The 26,389-nt window shown below is 42.6% G+C and overlaps 1 protein-coding gene across 1 annotated transcript in view; it reads right to left on the bottom strand.

Annotated features, from left to right (window-relative positions):
- LOC126094744 (uncharacterized) overlaps positions 1-26,389 on the bottom strand; it is a 143,045-nt gene that overhangs the window by 44,559 nt on the left and 72,097 nt on the right. The window contains exon 2 of the mRNA XM_049909295.1: positions 23,091-23,243. Coding sequence (XP_049765252.1) covers positions 23,091-23,243 — 153 coding nt within the window. The remainder of the gene's footprint in view (positions 1-23,090; positions 23,244-26,389) is intronic.

Raw genomic sequence — 26,389 nt, forward strand, 5'->3', positions numbered from 1 at the left:
TTTTTATCCTGCAACTGTTTTTGGCTGTCATCCTTTATTGTGAAGAATTTTAACAGTTGCTGCCGCAGCCATGTTTAAAGTCAGGAAAGACTGTCATATAGCATACCGTTGAAATTTCAACAGAAGTAACGATTTATTTTCGCCACACATCTTATTTCCTTTATTTTTTTTCTGGCAAACATTATCAGTGGTAAGTTTTGAGTAATACATAAGTTCCTTTGTTGTCACCTCAAAATGTGCGTCTTTCGCCAAAACACAGAAGAGCTTATAAATATTTATCTCACTAACATTCTAATGCAATTGAAACTGCGGCAGATTCGTGAAACAGCAACCGATGGAAAGACAACTCAATAGTTTGTGAAACTTCCCATGTTCTTTATAAAAAGACTGTAACTTTTTCACAAATATCGTTATAAACTCACAGCAATTCTCGTTCACCAGCTATCAGTGATCCTTAAATATTACATTACTTCACTGAAAAAGTTTGTAGGCGCTTGAAATCGCAATGGTTGTGTATGTTCCGCATATTCATCATATAACAAAATAACTCTCCTCTTTGCATACTATCACCTGCCAAAATATTGTTCCTATATCTCGAACCGTTTATGAGATACAAGGAATGTTATAAATATTTCATTTTGGATTTTTCACTGTCACATGAGTTTGGGATGAAGCGCATTACATACAACCCATTTCCTAGTGACTAGTGATAGATAAAAATATCCTTCCAAGCTTACAGAATAATTCAATATGTTAATTACGTTTCATATGCATCAACATATGACCTAATGTGCACCAAGCGCAAAGTCATAGCGACCCCTGTTTTTCACTGCAACTTTAAGAAAATATTGCAGTACTTTACCTAATCCTGAAATATCATAATAATTATGACCATTAACGAAATGATAGATAGTTCATCACGAATTCAGCTTTGAGATGTGCGAGAATCGAACTTTTTACGGATTAAGAATGAGATATTCAATCTACAGCTAAGTGTGCGCTGTTATGAAACTTCCTGGCAGATTAAAACTGTGTGCCGGACCGAGACTCGAACTCGGGACCTCTGCCTTTCGCTGGCAAGTGCTCTACCAACAGCGCTACCCAAGCACGACTGACGCCCCGTCCTCACAGCTTTACTTTTGCCAATACCTCGTCTCCTACCTTCCAAACTTTACAGAAGCTCTCCTGCGAACCATGCAGAACTAGCACTCCTGAAAGAAAGGATATTGCGGAGACGTGGCTTAGCCACAGCATGGGGGATGTTTCTAGAATGAGATTTTCACTCTGCAGCGGAGTGTGCGCTGATATGAAACTTCCTGGCAGATTAAAACTGTGCCGGACCGAGATTCGAACTCGGGACCTTTGCCTTTCGCGGGCAAGTGCTCTACCAAGCACTTGGTAGAGCACTTGCCCGCGAAAGGCAAAGGTCCCGAGTTCGAGTCTCGGTCCGGGACACAGTTTTAATCTGCCAGGAAGTTTCTTTTTTTTTACGGATTGATTTCCTTACAATTGTTTGAGAAAGTTTGCAGTCCGGCTGGCTTGCACGCCTTGGCGTTCACAGAGTCAAATCAGCCATCTAGTGCCTTTGAACTATGTCTCCTAAATAACAAACATGCGATCTAGTACACTAACGAAAACTTAAAATGTTGCACTGTGCTAAGAAAGGGAAGCAAATGAATATCTTAGAATAAATCGAAATTTCAGTCCATTAAAAAGTAGACCAGGTGCCGTTGTTAATGAGTAAACAACAAAAAAATTGCTCTATAACTTCAGTCGTATTCTGCTAATAATCAATCAGAAAACATCTGTACAATAAAATGAAATTTAAAATTTCATTTTGTCCCACCGTATATTTCAGTATTTATATTTATCTTTTACTTTATTTTATTTTCCATACTACTTTATTTCCTCAGTATTTTTAACTTTCCTCAAATGCCCATTTAAATATACAGTCATAGTATTTGAAATTACTATTTCCATTAATTCCATGCTTAGCTTTACTATTAGACCAATATAATATCTTTGTAAATGTCAAGCTGCCAACCCGTCCAACCAACAAGACATCATTTGTGAACCATCGCGAGCAGAAAACATAAATTCAAAGACGGTGCCATTTCAGTACGTAAGGCATAATTTTTTATTGCATGTAAATGTACGTATTTCAAGTAGGTTTGCGTTCACGTCATTATATTTCTATTGGTGGAAATAATATACTAAATTCTATTTTGTACAGAACCAAAAGTTCCCTTCAGAATGGTCAAGAAGGCCGTTACTAATTGTGAACCAAACAAATTATTACAGCAAAGTGAACAATGCCATCTTCTTTGCACGTATTTTCAACGGCGAGAACTGCCACATGTCTCGATTCAGTTCCACGGCTTGTGTTGTAACAACTCAGTACCTATCTGTTACAGATTTATCCTTGCTTTTTAGCGGAGAAAACTAAAAGTTGCAGTCCTATGGTATTTCTAGTTGACAGAGACTGTGTCACCGCGCGTTGGTCCAGTGTCTGAGACGTCACATAGCATTGTCATTGCGGGCACGAGAAAACTACGTGGTATTCGCCGGCGGCAGCTGCCGCTAGTGCAAATAGCGAGGGAGATGACACGCTGAAGTTAGTGGTAACCGTGACATTTGAGGCGACAAGAAATGAATCGCCACTGGTCCCATAACACTCCCCTGTGGCACGCCAGAGGTTACTTTAACGTCTGTAGACGTCTCTCCATTGAGAACAACATGCTGTGTTCTGTTTGCTAAAAACTCTTCAATCCAGCCACACAGCTGGTCTGATATTCCGTAGGCTCTTACTTTATCAGGCAAAAGTGCGGAACTGTATCGAGTGCCTTACGGAAGTCAAGAAAAATAGCATCTACCTGGGAGCCTGTATCTATTATTTTCTGGGTCTCATGAACAAATAAAGCGAGTTGGGTCTCACACGATCGCTGTTTCCGGAATCCATGTTGATTCCTACATAGTAGATTCTGAGTTTCCAAAAACGACATGATACTCGAGCAAAAACATGTTCTAAAATTCTACAACAGATCGACGTTAGAGATATAGGTCTATAGTTTTGCGCATCTGCTCGACGACCCTTCTTGAAGACTGGGACTACCTGTGCTCTTTTCCAATCATTTGGAACCTTCCGTTCCTCTAGAGACTTGCGGTACACGGCTGTTAGAAGGGGGGCAAGTTCTTTCGCGTACTCTGTGTAGAATCGATTGGTATCCCGTCAGGTCCAGTGGACTTTCCTCTGTTGAGTGATTCCAGTTGCTTTTCTATTCCTTGGACACTTATTTCGATGTCAGCCATTTTTTCGTTTGTGCGAGGATTTAGAGAAGGAACTGCAGTGCGGTCTTCCTCTGTGAAACAGCTTTGGAAGCCTTGAGCTTGTTACAATTTGTTAAGTTCAACCAGCGGTATTTTTCCTGCCTGGTGGACGCTAACGCCCCAGTTACCTGGCCTGGGAGTTAGTGTATGTAACGGCAGTGTACGTTTCCTCGCCTTGCCGCTGCTGTCCGCTAAGGTGTGTAGTTCTGACAGCTTTCTTGATTGCAGGCCGTTTGTGATTCTTCTACTCTGGTGGTAGTGATTCCTTTCTCGTTCCGGGCGCTCTAAGCACAATATTCTGGGGGCGTAGTGTAGTCCAGCGTATCCGGCTTTGGCGTGTTGTTTCATTCTTGCATTTGCTTTATTGGACGTCAGGTAGCTGCAGCAAGACTCTCATTAGTCATTCGTTAGACTGCCGCTAGTCTGAGTTACCATCTTGTGAAGAGAATGCAACTCTTGGCTGCCTATCTCATCGCTCGCGAAAGTGGTTGTTGCCGCACCTTCTCAGAGGTTGATTCCTGGAGCACCGTCTGTGACTGGTCCTTGTGTTTTATTATTGTATTATTTATTACCATACCTTGTAATGCCTGTATTTTAAAGGTTATGTATGTCTAGTTAATAGTTCCAGTCACCTTCTGAAATAAATCTAGCAGTGTAAGGGTTGTGTCACAAGGTTACCATCAACTTATTTCACCCGTTTGGTGATCAGTTGCTTGTTTCTTTTAATTAACCATTGCTTTTATTTGCTGTTTTACAGCAGGTTACTAATTTTTTTATATAATTGCCGTTCCTGGTGTGTAAGGCCTTCAGCCGCGATTGTGGTCATTTGCTTTAAAAAAAATCAATATTTGTATTTTACCAGTAAGCCTTAAAACCTTATTTACTGCCATTCCTGGCGTCTGACACCTTCTGTTGTGTTTGTTATATTTCAATACTCATGGCGTGTAATGCCTTTACCTTGATCACAGTGGCTTGTTTTGTTTAATCATTATCTGTATCTGTATTTTATGGCGATTTGCTAAATTGTAACTCACTGAAAACACTATTATTTACACAGTTGTTTATTCCTTCACTAATAACGTGTGGTATTTTTTTATTTTTTATTTATTGTTGAGTCTGGAATTACTGTTTTAAAAGTAATTATGTGTAACTATAAAAGGCAACCAATAGCAACTGATTACGGCCCTGTCCACAATCGTAACCGAATCCTGCCTTCTTTTGACTACCAGGTCACAACGACATTGTAGTGCAGAGCCTAACGGACTACAACGTAATTAGGCCACTGAAGCATGAGCTATACCTATCAACATTTTCTCAAATAGGGTTAGCTCTAAGCATTGAGGAGCTGGTGTATGAGGTCATCAAAAGAGAGTGTATAAGTGAAAAGCAAGTGTGCAGGCGTGCCTTACGGAAACGACGAACTCAAAGTGAACAACCAAACATACCCTACACTACAACATTGGATCCAAAAGAGCATCAAAAAATTCACGAAAAACGGCCCTTCTTTTTCGAGACATACATTGCTCAACACTAGTGCCAGATACGCAAATGAACACAGAAACCATCAACACACCACATAACACCGTACGGGTGACCAGAGGGAGCAGACAACTACAAATCTAATGACAAACACAACAGAAAAAAGGAGTATGACGCGGCGAACAGCAGGCGACACATCAAGCCGGTACACTTCGAACCAGGGTGATACACAGATGTTCACAGCCACCATCATCTGCAGGACATCAGTTTCCATAACAGAATAATGACTGCGTCGACAGTTGCAGAAACAGTAATCAACAAAACATCTGGTAAGTGATCACTTGACAGTGACGAGCCGGCCGTAGTGGCCGAGCGGTTCTAGGCGCTACAGTCTGGAACCGCGCGACCGCTACGGTCGCAGGTTCGAATCCTGCCTCGGGCATGGATGTGTGTGATGTCCTTAGGTTAGTTAGGTTTAAGTAGTTCTAAGTTCTAGGGGACTGATGACCTCAGAAGTTAAGTCCCGTAGTGCTCAGAGCCATTTGAACCGTTTTTTACAGTGACGACAGCACGCAAACAGATGCACCCAGCCAGATGCAATAGACCACAAACGACACAACGCACAAAACCAAACATCTGCCAAACACAAACTCGGTAACAGAACAAGGAAACCATCTAAACTGCTTCTGTACGTATGATATCCTAGGTGAGACCTTGCCCAGTTCAGTCAGGTAGGAGCCCTGACCAGTGTATGCTTGCGAGCGCGTGCGCGTCTTTCGTTATGGTTAGGAAAAAAAAAATGGTTCAAATGGCTCTGAGCACTATGGGACTTAACATCTACGGTCATCAGTTCCTTAGAACTTAGAACTACTTAAACCTAACTAACCTAAGGACATCACATAATACACAGTCATCACGAGGCAGAGAATATGGTTACGAGTTTCGCTCAGCGTTGCTATTCATAGTGTCTGAGTCGACGTTGATTTGCAGTTTGCCTTCTACGGTGCTGTTGTTATTCGTACGTTTCTTCTGGTAAACCTTCCGGGATGTAAGGTCGTGGTCCATGAAACTCTTCAGCTCCTAACGTTTCGTCCAGAGCTGCGCTGGACGTCTTCAGAGGGGTGTTTCTCCTCCGGTGAGTCTTGCCTTCAGCAGGGAACTGAGCTTAGACACCAAGCTCTGATTGTACCAGATGGTTGTCCATCCTCGCCTCTACTTTGGCTCCTCTGTGTGGGCCACAATTAGTGCCTCCCAGATGCACACCCTCTATCTTTGGAGGAACTTGCACGCCCCTCCACTTATGAGGATTGTTATCTTACAATAGAAGGCCAACAGGGTCCCTCTAAAGATATTCGTTTAAAAGAAGCCTCTGCATGACACAGTGGATTGTAACACATTGGCACCATGCCTCTGCCACCCTGCTCCTCTTAACATCCTTGAGGACTCGGATTTTGAACATGGCTAACGATCGCCCTGGGTCAGCCACTAACAACGTGTGTTTTAGTATGGTCACTCATTCTGTGCAATCTTTGGTGTGACCACCACACTTACTATCTCTGTAGTTGTAGCACATCTTCTCAGCAACCTCGAACTTCACCTGTCAGAGGGTGGTGTGGATCTTCAAATCCCAACGCCATACCTTCAACATGCAGTACAATGATGTCATTATGATGGCATCATTGTGACAAAGACGAAAATTACTCAGCCACCAAGGCAGGCCGCTCTACATCGGTGGCGCTGTACCACAAACAACCAAAAATAAATAAGACCTTGCCCATTAACAGAGTGAAACAGCGAGAAATTTTCCAAATGGCCCGGTGGTTCACAACATGCAAATGCACCAGAAAGCGAGTGCAATATGCTTTCACTCTAGCCAGTAACCAGACAAAAGGATGTTAGATGTAGAAAATCTACTGACTAATCCCCGCCAGCCGCGGTGGTCTAGCGGTTCTAGGCGCTCAGTCCGACTGCTACGGTCGCAGGTTCGAATCCTGCCTCGGGCATGGATGTGTGTGATGTCCTTAGGTTAGTTAGGTTTAAGTAGTTCTAAGTTCTAGGGGACTGATGACCACAGATGTTAAGTCCCATAGTGCTCAGAGCCATTTGGACCATTTGGACTAATCCCCACATATTGCTTAAACTCCTTGTGAGGGTGCTCAGCCATGCAGTCTGCAACCAGACCAGGACAGTCATGAAATGCTTTGTTATCACCAAGCACCTGTGAAGCTGTTCCAACTAAAGATTATGTGGTCTATTGTTATATATGCAGAAATGGAGAAATTCGTGGTCGAGGAGTGCATGAGAAGGATGTTTTTTCCAATTCTGGCACGTAAGTGCTAGTGTCCATCCATTTGGGGTTTGAGTCCTGGCATGTGTAGCGTTCTTAATTTTCACACAATTTAATTGCAATTTTGCAAGACTGCACAGCATATCACAAGAGAATGTGAGGCATTGTCCCTAAGCTCTGTAGCCCGAAGGTTCCAGGTTTGGACATGTGTAAGTTTCTTAATTTTCATGTGATTTCATTGCAATTTCGCAACATCGCATAACATGTTGCAACAGCACCTAAGGATTTGCCCCTAAAGTCTGGAGTCCCAAGACTGTGTGTTCGAGTGTAATTTGCACAAAATCGTGTTACTCCTACCCTCACCGCCATCACAGGAGCCACCACCACTGTCCTTGCCACCCTCGTGTCTGAATTTCACTGACATGTCATCCATATTTAGTGTCTATGGGACAGATGCAGTACAGGTGACGAGATTTTCTCAAGTTCATTAACTCATCTATAAAACGTAATTCGGTTGTGACCTATCTGTTCCCACATGTCAATGTGAGTGATGTGATAAGCAGAGCTCTAGACAATGAATTTATGAATTATTATCCAGTTTTATGGAAACTGTACTTTCTTCAAATTATATGAAGCAGTTGGAGAAATGTGGATGTTACGTAGAAAAAACACTTAGAATTCGCTTGATTACTTAGTGTTAATTCTGGACAACAACAGGAACAGTATGCTGAAGAACCATGCTTATCCTTCCAAGACTACTCCAGGAATGGAATATCATGCAGAAAATAACATTTAACAATGTTTTATTATTATTACATCGATAGGGATATGTTATGTTACACACTATTTCACAGCAAACACTACAAATACAGTAAGGAAATACATATGTTATGCGGAACTAGCACACATCATCCATTCGGTCATTAAGTGTTAATTTGGCATAACAGGGGAAGTAAGATGAAGAACGCTGTTTAGCTAACTATGTTACCTGCCGCACAGTATTTTCCTGAGCAACACGTAGGGTGAAAGCTAAGTGGTTACTGGAACTGAGATGGTGTAGATGTTAAAATGCCCTTCCGCCACCGTGTTAACATCCTGAAAGCGAAACTTTTCCATTATTAGCATGGAGTGAATTTCAACGGATAGAGGAACCTGTATTAGACACTATGACAACTGTTGTGCATTAATGTATCATATTGTAGAAGAACTAAATGTACAAGATACTGGGACTGAACTGAGATCTTACTTAAAGCGCTTCATGCATCCACCCATAGGTAAAAGACTTCAAAACGAATAATGGTAAAAATTCTGTATATGTTTCATTACACCTCTACATAAAACCTCTTACAAAGTAATAGAAACATACATTCTCCAAATTGTTGAAGTGGGCAGAATGCCCTCCTGGCAAAGAGCTTACTATGGGTAATTGCTCATGTGATACAACTAAAAAAAGACTTTGAATAGAAATGGCATTCTCCCATCAAGCAATATATGTTCAGTAATTATAAGTTCTTCCGATCTCGGTAAAACGAATTTACTTATGACGTTATTAACCCTCCAAATGGACACCATTTCGAGCACATAACGTATATTTTTCCAAATACTCTGTCTCAGACCAAGTATCAAGTATTAAACGAAATAATGACAGAGACTGAAGGATAATACATGATGAATATAGTGACAGGATGATGGTACCACCACGAAACAAAGTAAAACCAGATACAGTATTTATGTCAGATGATGTTGAATGTGAGAGTGGAGTCAGATAAGAAATTACTCCTGCTTTTGTAGATATAGCAACATAGATGTGTTTTATATTTCACAACGTACTCGAAATAACCAAAGAATTGATTCATGATATTGTAAATCTTATTATCGCTTTCAAACAGGATAACACGAATACGAAACACGCTCATGAAGACCATGTCATTACAGATACGTGTTTCAGTGATTTCAGTAGCATTTTTGTAGACTGCTAGTACCATAGTAAGTATGGTTTTCTATTTATCAATAAGACCTGAAAACGGAATGAAGAACAGTACAGAAGAAATAGTGAAGAATGTGTTAAAAGACTATATAGTGGCATGTAACTACATCAGTAGGTAGATGAGTATTGATAACCATGGGCATATATTATGCCTACATAAACGAGTTGGAGTTGAAGTAATGAATATCTTTAAAGAGCATGAAGTGATCATACAAAAACTGATGGATGAAATAAGTTTGATTAAAATACACTTTGCTAGATTGTTAGGATACAATAGTGAAATGAATGATCACCTAATGGAACTCTACACCAATAACCATTCAGTACTGACAACCATATTAGAAAACCATCTATCATATATTGTACTTAAAGGTTAGACACATAAAACTCACAAACTGATGGAACTAGTGGTACACTGGAGTAATAATATCATTAATGGACAAATTTGCTAGAATGTTGTATAATCAGCCAGAGAGAATGCATAGAAAACTCAAGTTTATAGGGCGACACAAAATTGAAACAATTGACAGGCACGTTGTAGATCTCAGTTATGAGGTTATGCAGAAGATGTTCAGCCAAAAACTAGTCTGAATATTCCTAAAACAAATCCCTGGAACTCAGTAGTTACACACCAGAGGAAATAAGGATGTATGCAGAAATATTATACATGACAAAAGCACATAAAAAGACAATGATGATGTAAGAAACAATTGCAGTAATAAATACAAGAAGATTATGAGGCCTTCATTGGACAGTTCAAAATGGTTCAAATGGCTCTGAGCACTATGGGACTTAACATCTGAGGCCATCAGTCCCCCAGAACTTAGAACTACTTAAACCTAACTAAACTAAGGACATCACACACATCCATGCCCGAGGCAGGAGTCGAACCTGCGACCGTAGCGGTCGCGCGGTTCCAGACTGAAGCCGGCCCTTCATTGGACAGTATTTATGATGGTGGTGCGGTTACTGTTATTGATATTTACCCTAAGAAAGTGAACAGTTTACCTATGCAATGAACACTTTACCTGTGCAACTCATTTGCTAAAACGATCCTAACAAGATTGTAGACAATTTACAGCTGCTGATGGCTTCGACAACCTCCAGTAACGCGGTTCATACAAATCATATTAGTCATTCCAGAACTCTGACAGAGGATGATTATCAAGTAAGTACAGAAACTGTAGTTAACACGCTTCACAGAGCTGCACGGAGAAATTTCCATATACACGTATAGTAATATGCAGTTCAGACGATTTATGGTAAGCGGATCTTGTAAATATGAAACAGTACACATGAGAGAGCAAAGGTTACAAATATGTTTTAATGATCATTGATGTTTACTCTAAATATGCATCGGCTATACCTGTGAAAATGAAGACAGGCAATACAGTTGCATGTAAATGGAAGAATTACTGCAAACTGGAACAAACAGAATTCTGAAGAATCTACAGACAGACCATTGGTCAGGGCAGGTGTGGGGATGGGAGTAGGGGTGGATTCCACAATCATTACTTGAAAACTAAATTGAAATGGTATGGGATACATCACTACTCAGTGTTCTCACATATGAGAGCAGCTATCGTTGAATGACTGAATAGAACAATAAAAAATCATATGTGTAAACTATTCGATTTTCGTGGGTCATATAAATGGACTGATATATTTCTGCCAAAAACTATACAACGTAACCACCCCACGCATCATATGATACATCTGAAAGCATTTGATACTCATGATAACGGACTTCTAAATACAATATATAATCACATTAAATGGCAGAACCACGCAAACAGAAATTTAATGTTGGTGTGTTTCATCTGCATTTTCAAACTAAAGGTACGTTTTGAGAAATCATATTTAACAAACTGGTTGACAGAGGTGTCTGTAATTTCTGAAGCGCAATGTACAAATCCTAGCACAGACATCGGGGAAAGATGATAAAGGTGATGAAATATCAGGCTCTTTGTACACAAAAGAAATACGAAAAAGCAATTGAGCCAGACATCACTAGACGAGTATGAAACAGAGTACTGGTTTGATGGCTTGGATTTCTGTCATCACATGATGGCTGGATTGACGCTAATGACATGATAAATAACAGGATTTAACCAACATACCCTACAACCGCTAGCATGAGTGTTCAGACATGTCTCTGTTATGGGATAGGGAGTTTTCACGACACACTCCAAGTTGAAATACATATACCGACACATAATTACTGTGGTCAGGAACATAGATACAGAAACGTATAGCCTGAGCTGATGAAGATACTAACGAATTAGAAGAGGCTTTTAAACTTCATGGCATCTCAGACGCTGCAACTAAACATATAGAGTAACTCCGAATCATACATCAGATTGTATTTTAGCCAATAGGGGTAAAGAGGTACGCTCAAGAAGAGACATAGGTATACGACAACGAATTGCAGCATTAGTCGTCGATAAAATAATATGAGCAAAAATTAAATTTGGTGCTGGTCGAAGTTTCCGACGATTTGTGGAAGCAACTTATTGTTCAATGAACTCCAAAGTGTGCTTAACATAATGTATTCAATAATCTTTGTCAGCAGCTCAACGAGCTGTACAACAGAAATGAAGAGGAAGAAGCAAGTTAAAACGCCGAGAGTTCTACCATTGCAGGAAACATCAAGTGGATTTCTTCTCTTTCTGATACCAGCGTTAGCTAACCAGCGTTAGGCCCTTTGGCAGGAGGACTTAGTGCCAAACCCAGGACAGTTAAAAAAGTCGCAAACGCCCAGGAACAACTCGATGAGGCATAAAGACATAATAAAAGTATGGATAGTGAAAGTATGGATTCTGTAGTTACAGGAAACGGATTATGTTTAACATTATACAGACAGGTTATAGCATTGTTCATAAATAATAATAATAAAAACTCCCAGGCATTTTATCAAACAGAATGCAGACTAATTTAAGCATGTTACAAAGTCCTGCATTCCAATATTTTGGATAGTGTTTATGTGCAATAAAGTGCCCAATACGCTGTGGGAAAGGAATGAATGCGAAACTGTGAATTTGGATGCAGACGGGGCTCGTGGGACATACTGGGTCCACTATGTTAACTCGAAATAATGTCTTTTATTTGGACTCGTTCGGCGATCTACATTCGCCTGAAGAATTACGTTACTATTTCGCCAACGGCCATGTATGCTATAATTTGCAGTGTGGGCACCTATGCATTATATTGCTCATAATGTATACAAAGAATGTCTATTCCCAAGTCAGATATTACCCTACAGTCAGCCGCCACAGATGAAAAATCTTTCAATCAGGTGAGTTCTTCATCAGATAGCCACAGAAACCCTCCCCAGTATGTAGACAATGTTGCATGGCATATCTGTATAAATGTTAACGTTCAGGTATACCACGACATTTGAATCGACGTATGTCTTATCACACAGCAACAGATTATCTGCCTTTGTGTGTCTGTGTATACACTGAAATAATCCGTCAAGAATTCCACTTTAAAAAAATATTAGCGTATCAACATCTATTAATAGTTCCAATGTGGTTTCTGTGTTTTTTTTTTTAACATCACATCCGATGCAAGCTCTGGTGTGGTAAAGCAGAATGCAGGAAGCAGAATGCAGGAAGCTGAGGATGGAACTGAAAAAAATTCACTGTGTTATTAAATTCAGTCAGTCTTCATGTTTGAAAAAATATATTGATTTAAACAGTAAAAAGTGTTAATCTGAAAAGGATTTCTATAAACTAAAGAAAAATGTTTATTTTCTGGAAAAGATGTAAAATATCTAAAAGCACTGTGATATTTATTCAGTCAATAAATGAGATAAGTGTCATGGTGGAATTGATTGCCAAGCTGAATTTTAAATCAGCTACTATCTCCAATATAGAATTCGTTGCTCTGGAGGTGGGGAAGGTTTGATGGTTTCATTGTCATACCATACAGACACATGTGCATCTCTCAGCGGGCTAAAGGTGTGCATTGTCCAGTCAAAGGAATCTCATGGCCAATGATTATTTGAGGTGACTGTGTGATGGTTGTGATGTTGATGCTTCTCCACCAGCTTCACATATGGTACACCAGGTAAATTTTGACTCGAGAAAACATGTAATGCATACTGTATCACAGCTGACAATTGGACTGTCGCATTACGATGATAAATGGGTCTTTGGTGTGTTTGGTATTGACACCCTACCATGATCACACTATTCACTGAGTGAGTAAATGTATTTACTGTGTGTATGTGGAATAGCATGACCTGTTTATCATAGCTGACTGTATCCTGCATACTATGTATGCACTAATTAGCTTTTTCCTGCTGCTGCTCATATATTTTCGTGCATGTAAATAAATGTTGTAATGTTATCATTGGAACTGCGTCATTAAAAATATATATTGTAAATAACTTTGCTTATTTATGTTTTTCATACAGAAATAAATACATATTATTATTGTATTTCTTATTACTTTTCTGCCTTACATTCCTACAATATTGGATAAGTAACTGATTTTTATATGCCAGAAATTTTGCTTGTATGTCATTTAAACCAACAGGAGCAATGACATTCTTCGTTACTCCATCTGTAATTTCAAGTTGTACTATAGGAGTAACGGTTCCAGACTTTGGTACTGCATGCATACGTACAGTAATACACTGTTCTAAATCATCTTTTGCAAATAACGCTTTCACATATTGCTACCACCGACTTAGTAGCTCTGTTGCAATTCATCCTATACCATACAGCCAATGTTTTAAATAAATACAACGTGAAGGGTCTTCTGGCAATAATAACTTCAGAGTAGGACCTCCATACAAATCAATAATGGATGCATTACTGTTAAAGTAATGATGACTTGATGTCTCAAGGGGGAAGATGACGCAACTTGTACTCCATAGTCATCAATTCATCAATGTATTTCAGCTGTCTACATACCTCACCACACTACATCTCGGTATCCTGCATTTTACTATTACGTCGAACGTTCTGAGTTTTACTGTTATTTCACGGTCACGATCTGATGCTATATCAACCTTCACATGTTTACAGCCACACCCAGTTAAGAAGGATGTAGTGCTAAAGAGTAGTACTAGCAGTATTGACCAACTGTCAGGCTTATATACACATACAGCCCCTTCACAGCAGCAGTATGATTCCTTGAAATTTACACACACCACCGGCAGCAGTGGTGAAAGTGAAGGTGGTGGGGGAAGCGGCAGAGACAGGAATTGTGCAGTGTTGTGAAAATTGTACTCAAACACAGACCTTGGGACTCCAGAACTTATGGGCAACGCCTTAGGCGCAATTGCAACATGATACATTATTATTATTATTTTGGATTTACAATGTGAGTACATTTTTCCAGCACCTATTCTAGATTACAGTAAGTCACTAATTATTGTTCTCCACTCTTCTCTATTTGTCCATAAATCTTCAGGAATGTTGTTCTTCCTCATTGCTGACTGAACTCCCTGTTTCCATGTATCAGGTGGTCGTCCCCTTTTTCTTCTTCCAATTGGTACCCAGTCGATCATGCATTTTGGTAGCCTTTCCTGTTCCATTCGTCTGATGTGTCCATGCCATTTAAGCTGTTTGTGCTCGATGAAATCAATAATTGAATTTTTACATTTCATCTTGTCTCTGATTACTTCATTTCTTATTCTTTCTCGTCTTGATATTCTTGCTGAACGTCTCCAGAAATCCATTTCTGTGGCTAATAATTTTGATTTCAGTTGCCATTTTGTTGTCCACACTTCTGAACCATATGTAATAATGCTCCTAACTATTGTTTTAAAAATCCTTATTTTGTTATCAGTTGTTATGTGTTTGTCCCAGAGAATTCCATTCAATAAAGAGATTGTCGTCTTTCCAGAATTTATTCTTGATCTAATTTCTTTGTCCTGTTTCCCATCATTTGTAATTTTCACACCTAAATATTTATATTCCTCAGTAGCTGTTATTGTTCCCATCCCTTCTTCTAATATTAAGTCTCCATTCACTCCACCAATTGCCATGTACTTTGTTTTATTCATGTTTACATTTAGACCTGATTTTTTATATTCTTGAATCAATTTTCTGGTCATATACTCTATGTCCTCATAGTCTTGGGCTATAATCAGTTGGTCATCTGCAAATTGTAACGAGTATATTGTTCTATCATTTATTGGTATTCCCATAGCGTGACATGATACATGATATTGTTAAACTGCCATTACGTCACATGAAAATTAAGTAACATTGCACAAACGAGGAGTTGAACATGGAATCCACAGACTCTGGAGATAAGAGGCAATGCCTTAGGTGCTGTTGTGATGCGCTATGCATTATTGCGAAATTGTAATTAAACCGCGGGAAAATTAAGAACACTCCAGTCTGAAACCTTCGGAATTTGGAGATTAGGTGTTGGGAAATATCGCAACTAGGTGATATTGTGAAATAGTGTGATGGCCTTGGACAGTCTCGGGCTATTAGATTTCATAACACCTATTATGACAATGTGTAATTAGGGGATTTATGACTTTTAGGACTGCCAGAATTGGCAAAAACACTGTAAAATGTGTGGACGTTTGCAGAAACCATGCACAAGGAATGGATGGCTGATTGGTCTTGCAAACAACACAACAGTGATCACAGATGCAAAGGCTGGAATCATATTAGTCAACAGGAAGTGGACTATTACAAAGATGTCACTACTACACTCTGACCAAATAGTTACAGCTGAAATATATGAGTGGAATGGTGCTTGGATGATTTCGTCCATTTATGCGCAGATCTCTGATTAGATCTGTCCGTGTGGAGAATGGATAGGCAGACTTGTACAATACACACGACATAAAAAGTCCATTATCACAGCAGATGTCCGCCCCCGGTAGCTGAGTGTTGAGATAAAGCGATCGCGTTCATGTATATAACCGTGCGCGATCGCTTTATCTCAACACTATGCGTCGCCAGTGGACCTCTGCCCACGCCACTCTGACGGGCACCCTGATAGCGGAAGTGACACCACACTCTCTGCATCCCCCGGTTTCTGTAGGACACATTTCACCGGCACTCACCCACATCAGAGAGTTCTTGATTGACTTCAGCTACTTACGGTCAGAACTTCCGACGACACGGAAGCCCAGCACAAAAGACTATTATCGCCTCTATCAACAGCAGCAACCTGTAAATACGGTCACCCACAGACACCCTGAAGTTGCCTGGAACACGGTGTGGCGAGCGGTACACACGCCTTTTCTACCTACGACGGTGCGTTCATTGTGGTACGTGGTTGTGAATGGGAAGTTCGCTACTCGTCAGAGGCTACATTCCATACATCTGACGGACGACCCCTTGTGTCCGACATGCTCCGTCGCTGACTCGGATGCACACCGTCTGACTTGTGCCGCTACCAGCGAGTGCTGGCTACTGACGCAGCGCATGCTGGCGTTACTCTTGCGGCGATTGCCGGAGTCTATCTCCCCTGATGAAGTATTGCGCCCCGACAGCGTATACTTTCCATCAACGAGAACGAACGCCGTTAACTGGCTAAAAGGCATGGCCGTTTACTACATGTTTTGCGATGCTCCCAAAGGCACACTCGACTTTTGGTCCCTATTGATGACGACACATGCAGCTTTCAGCCGCCACCCGAAGTACAGAACTCGTTTCGCAAATTACTTAGGTTCATTATTTGCGGATCCTCCTGCTCACTGGGGCGTTCCGGGTATGAGACGCTGACAATGAAGAAGAATCCTGGAGCATATTGATCCTCTACGGACGGAATAGGGGGGAACCCCTCCCAACAGACGAGAAGACGACTCGGACGCACGGCAACGGCAGTTGTAGGATCTTTCTTTGTAATGAAACACAAATAAATATATAAAAAATATGTTATAAAAATTAAATAAATAAATAAATAAAACAACATCGACAAACCCACTACATCCTCTTCCTGATCCTTCGATCCTCGAAAGAAAAAAAAAAAAAAAAAAGTGGTCAGCGTGACAGACTGTCAATCCAAAGGGCCCGGGTTCGATTCCCGGCTGGGTCGGAAATTTTCTCTGCTCAGTGACTGGGTGTTGTGTTGTCCTAATCATCATCATTTCATCCCCATCGACGCGCAGGTCGCCGAAGTGGCGTCAAATCAAAAGACCTGCACCAGGCGAACGGTCTACCCGACGGGAGGCCCTAGCCACACGACATTTCATTTTTTTATCACAGCAGATATCAATCCGTATCCAACACAAAGGGCACTCATTATGAACAGATATACATGTACGCTACATTAATGACAAAATACACAGTACAACCTGCACTTAGTTAACAGGGAGGGTCAGCTCACACGTATAACAGGGCTGGACCATCGTCAAACATCGACATTACAGTAGCAAACATAAAATCTATCGGGCTCTTCTCATCATGGGAGGTATGCAACGGGGCTACATACAGTGATCATAATGTCATAACCACAAACATTGCCACACAATGCAACACAAGAAACATACAATAAGAGGTTTCCGTTTAGTAAAGCAGATTTGCAGAAATTACAGGACCTTGTAGCGATACACGGCCTTTCACAGATTGAAGGCAGCACTGAATATGTGATACATAGACTGACGCAGATCTTGCAAGAGGCAGAAGATAAAGGAATGCAAACAGTAGCAGATAAGAGTAAAAGGAAAACAGCCCGGTCAATCAAACTTAGCAGACTGAAAGGAATTTGTGAACCAAACGCAGATACTACCAGTGGTCAGTAACAGCTAGTGAGAGACAAATACGGCTAGAACATTTTAAGAAGGCAAAGGGACAATACAAAGACTTGATATAGCAAACAAAGAGATGTCACTGGGACGAGTATGTCAAACACTATTAAGCGACAGCTTACGGGTAGCACCTAACAAACTAATGACCGAGTGGACAAAGAAACCGTTTTTGCTAGCTAGACATTGGCGGTATGATGGATCCTTCAAACAGGGGTGGAGACCTACGGCAGAATATCTATTTTACAAGCTCGCTTCCGATGACAACCACAATGCAGACGATCCACACCACATCAGCTTAAGAGCTCTAATACAGACAGAATACACAACAGAGACCATTACCTGTCCCTTTGCACAGGAAGATGTAGCGCTAGTCACAACAAAATTAAAAGTTAAAAAGCATCGGGCCCAGGCGACATTCACTCCGAAACCATTAAACGAGCAGCACTACATATTATCTCTTTTTTAACTGAGGTAGTAAATGAAGTTCAAAAACTGGGAAGAACACCTGCACCCTGGAAGTTAGCAAATACAGTAATCATCAAGAAACGTAAGACAAAGACCCAGTTAAGTCGAAGTCGTATAATACCAATTTGCTTGATCAACACCAGGAGAGGCTTTTGTGTAACTGATTACAGCATCACAGACGGCTCCTGAGACTGAGCGTACCGTGAAAATAAATCAGTTGATGAGACAATTAACTGGGCACCCGAATTAGCGAATAATGTCAACCGCAAGAACGTGTTGGCCATACTGATAGACCTGGCCAGGCAAGATAATCTCTGGTCCCCTGCGATGTTTGCGAGACTACAGCAACTGCAGTCACCAGCAATTCATTACCATAGTCTGCTAGGCTACTATAATAATAGAGTAGCTGAATGACAGGTGGGTAGACGTAAAGTGATCAAGAGAATGACAAAGTGGTGCCCGCAAGGTTCAGTCTGTGGATCCACCTTTTGCGATCTTTCCATCGAGGCCTCGTAACAGAAATGGATGGCGACGCACACACTGACAGGATTGTTGCATACACTGTTGATCTGCTGGTTGTGGCGTCAGAAAACTTAAGAAGAGGACTTCAAATCAAAATCAGTGTCATTGTACACAGGATCGGCAGGTGACGCCTGAAAAACAAGCTGACTGTGACTCCAGACAAGGCAGTCTACATATTACGGAAGGGAAGCTACAGCGACAACCAGTTATAAAACTGCACAATGCAAACATATACAGAAAACACTTAAAAAAAGACTTAGGCGTTCAGATTTACGATCGACTGACGTTTAACCAACAAATAGGACAGACAATCGATAATGCAAAAAAATTTGTGCATAAACTCGCAAGCATCTGGACAGTCAGTTACAGACTTCCACTGCAACTGCAAGAAAGTAGCACTGGGCCTTGTTTGCAGCGCGGTCCCGGACTGAAGCGCCTAGAACCGCTCGGCCACAACGGCCGGCTTGCTCGTTCAGTCACGGCAAGTCTCGCACGATGTCGGACGAAGACTGCTCTGCGCTGAATGATGCTATTATGCTTCATAGCGCATATATACCAATATAAGTGGTGTCTGTTGTTTCGCACATGTACGAAAGAGCAGACGCTATTTCTGTGTTGTGCCGTAGATGGTTAACGTACCTGAATAGTAAGTGGGAGACCTGGGTTCGAATTATTGGAGCTTTGGTACAAATATTCATTTGTCACCAATGAATTCTTTCATTTCCCGAATGCGGCAGAGATCGCATGTTCTCCTTTCCGAAGAAGTAATTTTTAGTCAGATTCTTCTAATTTTTCAATCTGAAGTTGTTTTGAAGCTTTCATCTAATTATAAAACCATAAATATGCACCATAAATGTCTTTTATACAACTTTTAAAAAAAATTAACTCAAGAAACGGTCCATTTAGTTAGGTAGGCGATGCACCTTCGTTAGAGATAAATATAAATGAAAGAAAGTGTAAATATACTCGGGCATGAAACTTCCTGGCAGATTAAAACTGTGTGCCGGACCCGGACTCGAACTAGGAACCTTGGCCTTCCGCGAGCAAGTGCTCTACCATCTGAGCTACCCAAGCACGACTCACGCCCCCCCCCCCCCCCTCACAGCAGGTGGGACACTTGCCCGCGAAAGGCAAAGTTACCGAATTCGAGTCTCGGTCCAGCACACAGTTTTAATCAACCAGGAAGTTTCATATCAGCGCACACTCCGCTGCAGAGTGAAAATCTCATTCTGGAAACATCCCGTAGGCTGTGGTTAAGCCATGTCTCCACAATATCCTTTCTTTCGGTAGTGCTCTTTCTGCAACGTTCCTAGGAGAGCTTCTGTAAAGTGTGGAAGGTAGAAGACGAGGTACTGGCAGAAGTAAAGCTGTGAGGATGGGGCGAGAGTCGTCCTTGGGTAGCTCAAATGGACGCCAGCACGGTAGCTCAGCGTGTTCGGTCAGAGGGCTGCTCGCCCTCTGTAATAAAAAAAATTGAGTAAAGGAGTCAACGATCAACTTGAACGGATGTCTTGTGACTTCCGCCCAGACCAAACGCAACGAACAATACCGAACAAAAAAAAAAAGATGGTAGAGCACTTGCCCGCGAAAGGCAAAGTTACCGAATTCGAGTCTCGGTCCCTCGCACGGTTTTAATCTTCCAGGAAGTTTCATATCAGCGCACACTCCGCTGCAGAGTGAAAATCTCATTCTGTATGCTCAGGCATATTTACACTCCTGGAAATGGAAAAAAGAACACATTGACACCGGTGTGTCAGACCCACCATACTTGCTCCGGACACTGCGAGAGGGCTGTACAAGCAATGATCACACGCACGGCACAGCGGACACACCAGGAACCGCGGTGTTGGCCGTCGAATGGCGCTAGCTGCGCAGCATTTGTGCACCGCCGCCGTCAGTGTCAGCCAGTTTGCCGTGGCATACGGAGCTCCATCGCAGTCTTTAACACTGGTAGCATGCCGCGACAGCGTGGACGTGAACCGTATGTGCAGTTGACAGACTTTGAGCGAGGGCGTATAGTGGGCATGCGGGAGGCCGGGTGGACGTACCGCCGAATTGCTCAACACGTGGGGCGTGAGGTCTCCACAGTACATCGATGTTGTCGCCAGTGGTCGGCGGAAGGAGCACGTGCCCGTCGACCTGGGACCGGACCGCAGCGACGCACGGATGCACGCCAAGACCGTAGGATCCTACGCAGTGCCGTAGGGGACCGCACCGCCACTTCCCAGCAAATTAGGGACACTGTTGCTCCTGTGGTATCGGCGAGGACCATTCGCAACCGTCTCCATGTTGCGAAGCACACAGGGCCAACACCCGGCATCATGGTGTGGGGAGCAATCTCCTACACTGGCCGTACACCACTGGTGATCGTCGAGGGGCACTGAATAGTGCACGGTACATCCAAACCGTCATCGAACCCATCGTTCTACCATTCCTAGACCGGCAAGGGAACTTGCTGTTCCAACAGGACAATGCACGTCCGCATGTATCCCGTGCCACCCAACGTGCTCTAGAAGGTGTAAGTCAACTACCCTGGCCAGCAAGATCTCCGGATCTGTCCCCCATTGAGCATGTTTGGGACTGGATGAAGCGTCGTCTCACGCGGTCTGCACGTCCAGCACGAACGCTGGTCCAACTGAGGCGCCAGGTGGAAATGGCATGGCAAGCCGTTCCGCAGGACTACATCCAGCATCTCTACGATCGTCTCCATGGGAGAATAGCAGCCTGCATTGCTGCGAAAGGTGGATATACACTGTACTAGTGCCGACATTGTGCATGCTCTGTTGCCTGTGTCTATGTGCCTGTGGTTCTGTCAGTGTGATCATGTGATGTATCTGACCCCAGGAATGTGTCAATAAAGTTTCCCCTTCCTGGGACAATGAATTCACGGTGTTCTTATTTCAATTTCCAGGAGTGTATTATCACTGTGGGTGACAGTGACAAATACAATATTGTTCAGGATTTGACGAGGATAAGGCTACTAGGGTATGTGGGCATCAGGGAGTGTATGAAATTAATAAAACAGAACACTGAGACAATTTTCCAAAACCAACTGACGTGCCACGTTTATTCATGTAGAGGATGCAACGTTTGACGCCTGGGAGGCCACCAACAGACTGAGGGATATATTGTCCTAGAGAGGACTGGTAGGACACGTCTGGATGAGTCGAAAGCTCGCTGCCAAGAGCGGCCTAGTTATCACGCTTACTCTCGCCAGCCACCACGTGACCATTCACAGCACTCTGATTAGGTGCTGGAAGGTATGCTGGAAGTGTACCCTCGTCAAACATACCTCGCCGAAGCGTCACCCGGTCAGTGTTACTCGCTGTGAAAATGGTATGCATGAGATCATGGCGTGTGCTGGCAGCAATACCCGGTGGTATTCGCTATTATATTTGCATATGCCAAGCCACGACTCTGCAGCGAAACGCATTTCTTCTGTAAGGAGAAGCAAACTCCGAAAAATAAAAATTATGATTTAAAAATAAAGCGTCTGTCATTCAATCAGTTGGCCCACTACGCACAGTTAAGTGTAGCACCTCTCCAGCGGTGACTTCATGTTTTCTATTAAAACCAAGTGCAAGTTTTTTCTTTTAACCTGACATGCGAATAATTACTTTAATACTTGCTTCTATTTCTAAAAGGTTCTCCCTTTTAAAAAAAAATCCGTGTTTCCATGAGTAAATAACCTACTTCAACTTTTTCCATCAGGTATTGTTATACGAACGGAATAAGCTCGTAAGAGGAGAAACGTCACAGTATCTCATGACGTCACCATAGAGTGTCGAGACAAAGTATCGCAGGAAAAAGCTCCAAGACAAACTTTTCGCTCCACGGCAACGCCCCGGTTCTTTCTGTACAGAAGAATCTTTGGGTTACCACATTTTGTCCTGCACTCCTCGTCCTGTATTTTCCTGCCTTGGTAACCTGTGACTTTATTCTGTTTCCTCTGAGGAAGAAGTGGTAGAATCATGGAGTGTCGGACATTTCCGTAAGGACGACGAGATGAGTTTGAAATTCGAATGTTTGCTGAACAACCAAAATGCAGACTTCTACAACTACAGCCTACGATTTATCTGTCATTGAGGAAAATTAAAGGACCGCATCTTGAGTTTTTCGAGCTGATAATCAAGGCCTGACGGACGATATGAGAGCGGAGCAAAACAATTTTGAGCAATTTAGATAGCGTAAATGCCATAGAATTTGAAAATTTTGTCCTTTGCTGTTTCCTAGCCAAGTAATTTATCCCAAGACATGAATTCCCGAAACTTTACGACACAGAGAGATCTTACCCAGGAAGATTCGACGGTGATGTTGGTCTTGTAGCAGCCTACGGCTTTGAAGGTGCACTGCGGAGTCAATTCGGGCTTGAGGTCCTTCAGTTCTACGACGTTCTTGCGGCCCTCGCACGGCTTGATCTGCATGTCCTTGACGGTGTAGCCGTCCTGGAACAACAGGGTAAGCAATCACAACAGCGGAAATGTTCCATTTTACAAAAAGCCTACCTACACTGAAGTTAGCTCCCTCTTAAAAAAATCTGTTGTAATGTATCAAATTTAGGACCAGATGATTATCTGTACTGTGTCTTAAACAAAATATCAGGGGCGATCAGAAGTTTTACGTATGAGGGCGTTGCTGCAGCGCACAAGCAAAGTAGCGCGACTTCGATGCGGATATACAGGGTGGTCCATTGATCATGGCCGGGCCAAATATCTCACGAAATAAGCATCAAACGAAAAAATTACAAAGAACGAAACTCGTCTAACTTGAAGAGGGAAACCAGACGGCGCTATGGTTGGCCCCCTAGATGGCGCTTCCATAAATCAAACGGATATCAACTGCGTTTTTCTTAAAAAGGAATCCCCATTTTTTATTATATATTCGTGCGTGTAGTACGTAAAGAAATATGAATCTTTTAGTTAGATCACTTTTTTCACTTTGTTTTAGATGGCGCTGTAATAGTCACAAACGTATAAGTACGTGGTATCACGTAACATTCCGCCAGTGCGGAATTTGCTTCGTGATACATTACCCGTGTTAAATGGACCGTTTCCCAATTGCGGATCCTCTGTTATGCCAGCGTTGCCTGGATCTCCGCCCCCACCCGCTTTTACAAGGCCCTCCAAATCCTTGAACGCCATGCGCTCCGCCTTGCCTTCCGTATCCGCCTTCCTTCCCCCACACGGCTCCTGTATGAACTGATCCCCTTCCCCCACCTCCTCCTGTTCCTCCAACATCTCCGCATCCTTTACATTGTTCGCACACTTGATCCTCCCCACCCTCTGGTTTCCTCCTTCCTCTCCACCCCCCGCCCATTGCCGCGCCTCTATCGCTGTATCCCTCCCTCTCTCCACCTCCACACCCTCCATCTCCTTCATCAGGGCAATTTCCAACGCCTCCCCCTCCCGGATGACGAACTTCGCCATGACATCTACCCTTCCTTCCAACTATAACCTGGCCTTGTTCCCCCCCCCCCTCCCCAGGGCCCCCTTTCCTCTTTCCTCCTTCTCCCAGAGCGGATTTCCCTCCGTCCCCCCTCCCCTGAGACCCTGCACCCCATACCTGCCTCTCTCCTTCCCACCCTACCTGGCCCTCTCCCGTGCGCCCCCTGCTCACCTTCCCCATCTCTTCCACTCCCTCCCTCCTTCAGGTCTCCCTCATCTCCTAGCGCCTGGCAGATCCTCTGTATTGCTCATCATCAGTGTGCCACATCAGTGTTGTGTTTAGTGCTGTTACTCGTGTGCGTCAAGAGATGTGATTTTAATTGTGTCCTGCCTTGAGGTTCGCCGTCAGTGTTACGTTATGTGCTATGCCATCCGTCGCTACTTTTATGCTCCAGTCCTACTGTGCCTTGTGTTCTTTTAACCGTCACCGTGTGTGGCTTTTTATATGTGCTACTTTTAAACAGTTTTTTTGTTATCTCCATTTTACAGTCACCCCGTTTTTATATCTATGTTCACCTTATTCTCTCCTTTGCTGTTTTTCAATGTCTTCTATTGTTTTGTTCTGTCTTTCGGCTGAAGAGCAGCGCCTATGCTGCTGCCAGCCCGCCCCGATGGGGAATTGAAACACAATAAAGGAAAAAAAAAAACAATTGCGGAAAACGTCGATATCGTGTTGATGCATGGCTATTGTGATCAAAATTCCCAACGGGCGTGTGCTATGTATGCTGCTCGGTATCCTGGACGACATCATCCAAGTGTCCGGACCGTTCGCCGGATAGTTACGTTATTTAAGGAAACAGGAATTGTTCAGCCACATGTGAAACGTCAACCACGTCCTGCAACAAATGATGATGCCCAGGTAGGTGTTTTAGCTGCTGTCGCGGCTAATCCGCACATCAGTAGCAGACAAATTGCGCTGGAATCGGGAATCTCAAAAGCGTCGGTGTTGAGAATGCTACATCAACATAGATTGCAACCGTACCATATTTCTGTGCACCAGGAATTGAATGGAGACGACTTTGAACGTCGTGTACAGTTCTGCCACTGGATACAAGAGGAATTACGGGACGATGACAGATTTTTTGCACGCGCTCTATTTAGCGACGAAGCGTCAGTCACCAACAGCGGTAACGTAAACCGGCATAATATGCACTTCTGGTCCACGGAAAATCCACGATGGCTGCGACAAATGGAACATCAGAGACCTTGGCGGGTTAATGTATGGTGCGGCATTATGGGAGGAAGGATAATTGGCTCCCATTTTATCGATGGCAATGTAAATGGTGCAATGTACGCTGATTTCCTACGTAATGTTCTACGGATGTTACTACAAGATGTTTCACTACATGACAGAATGGCGATGTACTTCCAGCATGATGGATGTCCGACACATAGCTCGCGTGCGGTTGAAGCGGCATTGAATTGCAAATTTCATGACAGGTGGATTGGTCGTCGAAGCACCATACCATGGCCCGCACGTTCACCGGATCTGATGTCCCCTGATTTCTGCGGGGAAAGCTGAAGGATGTTTGCTATCGTGATCCACCGACAACGCCTGACAACATGCGTCAGAGCATTGTCAATGCATGTGCGAAAATTTCGGAAGGCGAACTACTCGCTGTTGAGAGGAATATCGTTACACGTATTGCCAAATGCATTGAGGTTGACGGACCTCATTTTGATTATTTATTGCATTAATGAGGTATTTGCAGGTAAACACGCTGTAACAGGATGAGTTCTCAGAAATGATAAGTTCACAAAGGTACATTTATCACACTGGAACAACCGAAATAAAATGTTCAAACGTACCTACGTTCTGTATTTTAATTTACAAAACCTACCTGTTACCAACAGTTCGTCTAAAATTGTGAGCAATATTTGACTATTACAGTGCCATCTATCACAAAGCGAAAAAAGTGATCCAACTAAAACATTCATATTTATTTACGTACTACACGAATATGTAATAAAAATGGGCATTCCTATTTAAAATAACGCAGTTGATATCCGTTTGACCTATGGCAGCGCCATCTAGCGGGCCAACCATAGCGCCATCTGGTTTCCCCCTTCAAGCTAGACAAGTTTCGTTCTTTGTAGTTTTTTCGTTTGACGGTTATTTCGTGAGATATTTGGCCCGGTCACGATCA

The sequence above is a fragment of the Schistocerca cancellata genome, chromosome 8 (genome assembly GCF_023864275.1).
Source record: "Schistocerca cancellata isolate TAMUIC-IGC-003103 chromosome 8, iqSchCanc2.1, whole genome shotgun sequence".
Taxonomy (NCBI): domain Eukaryota; kingdom Metazoa; phylum Arthropoda; class Insecta; order Orthoptera; family Acrididae; genus Schistocerca; species Schistocerca cancellata.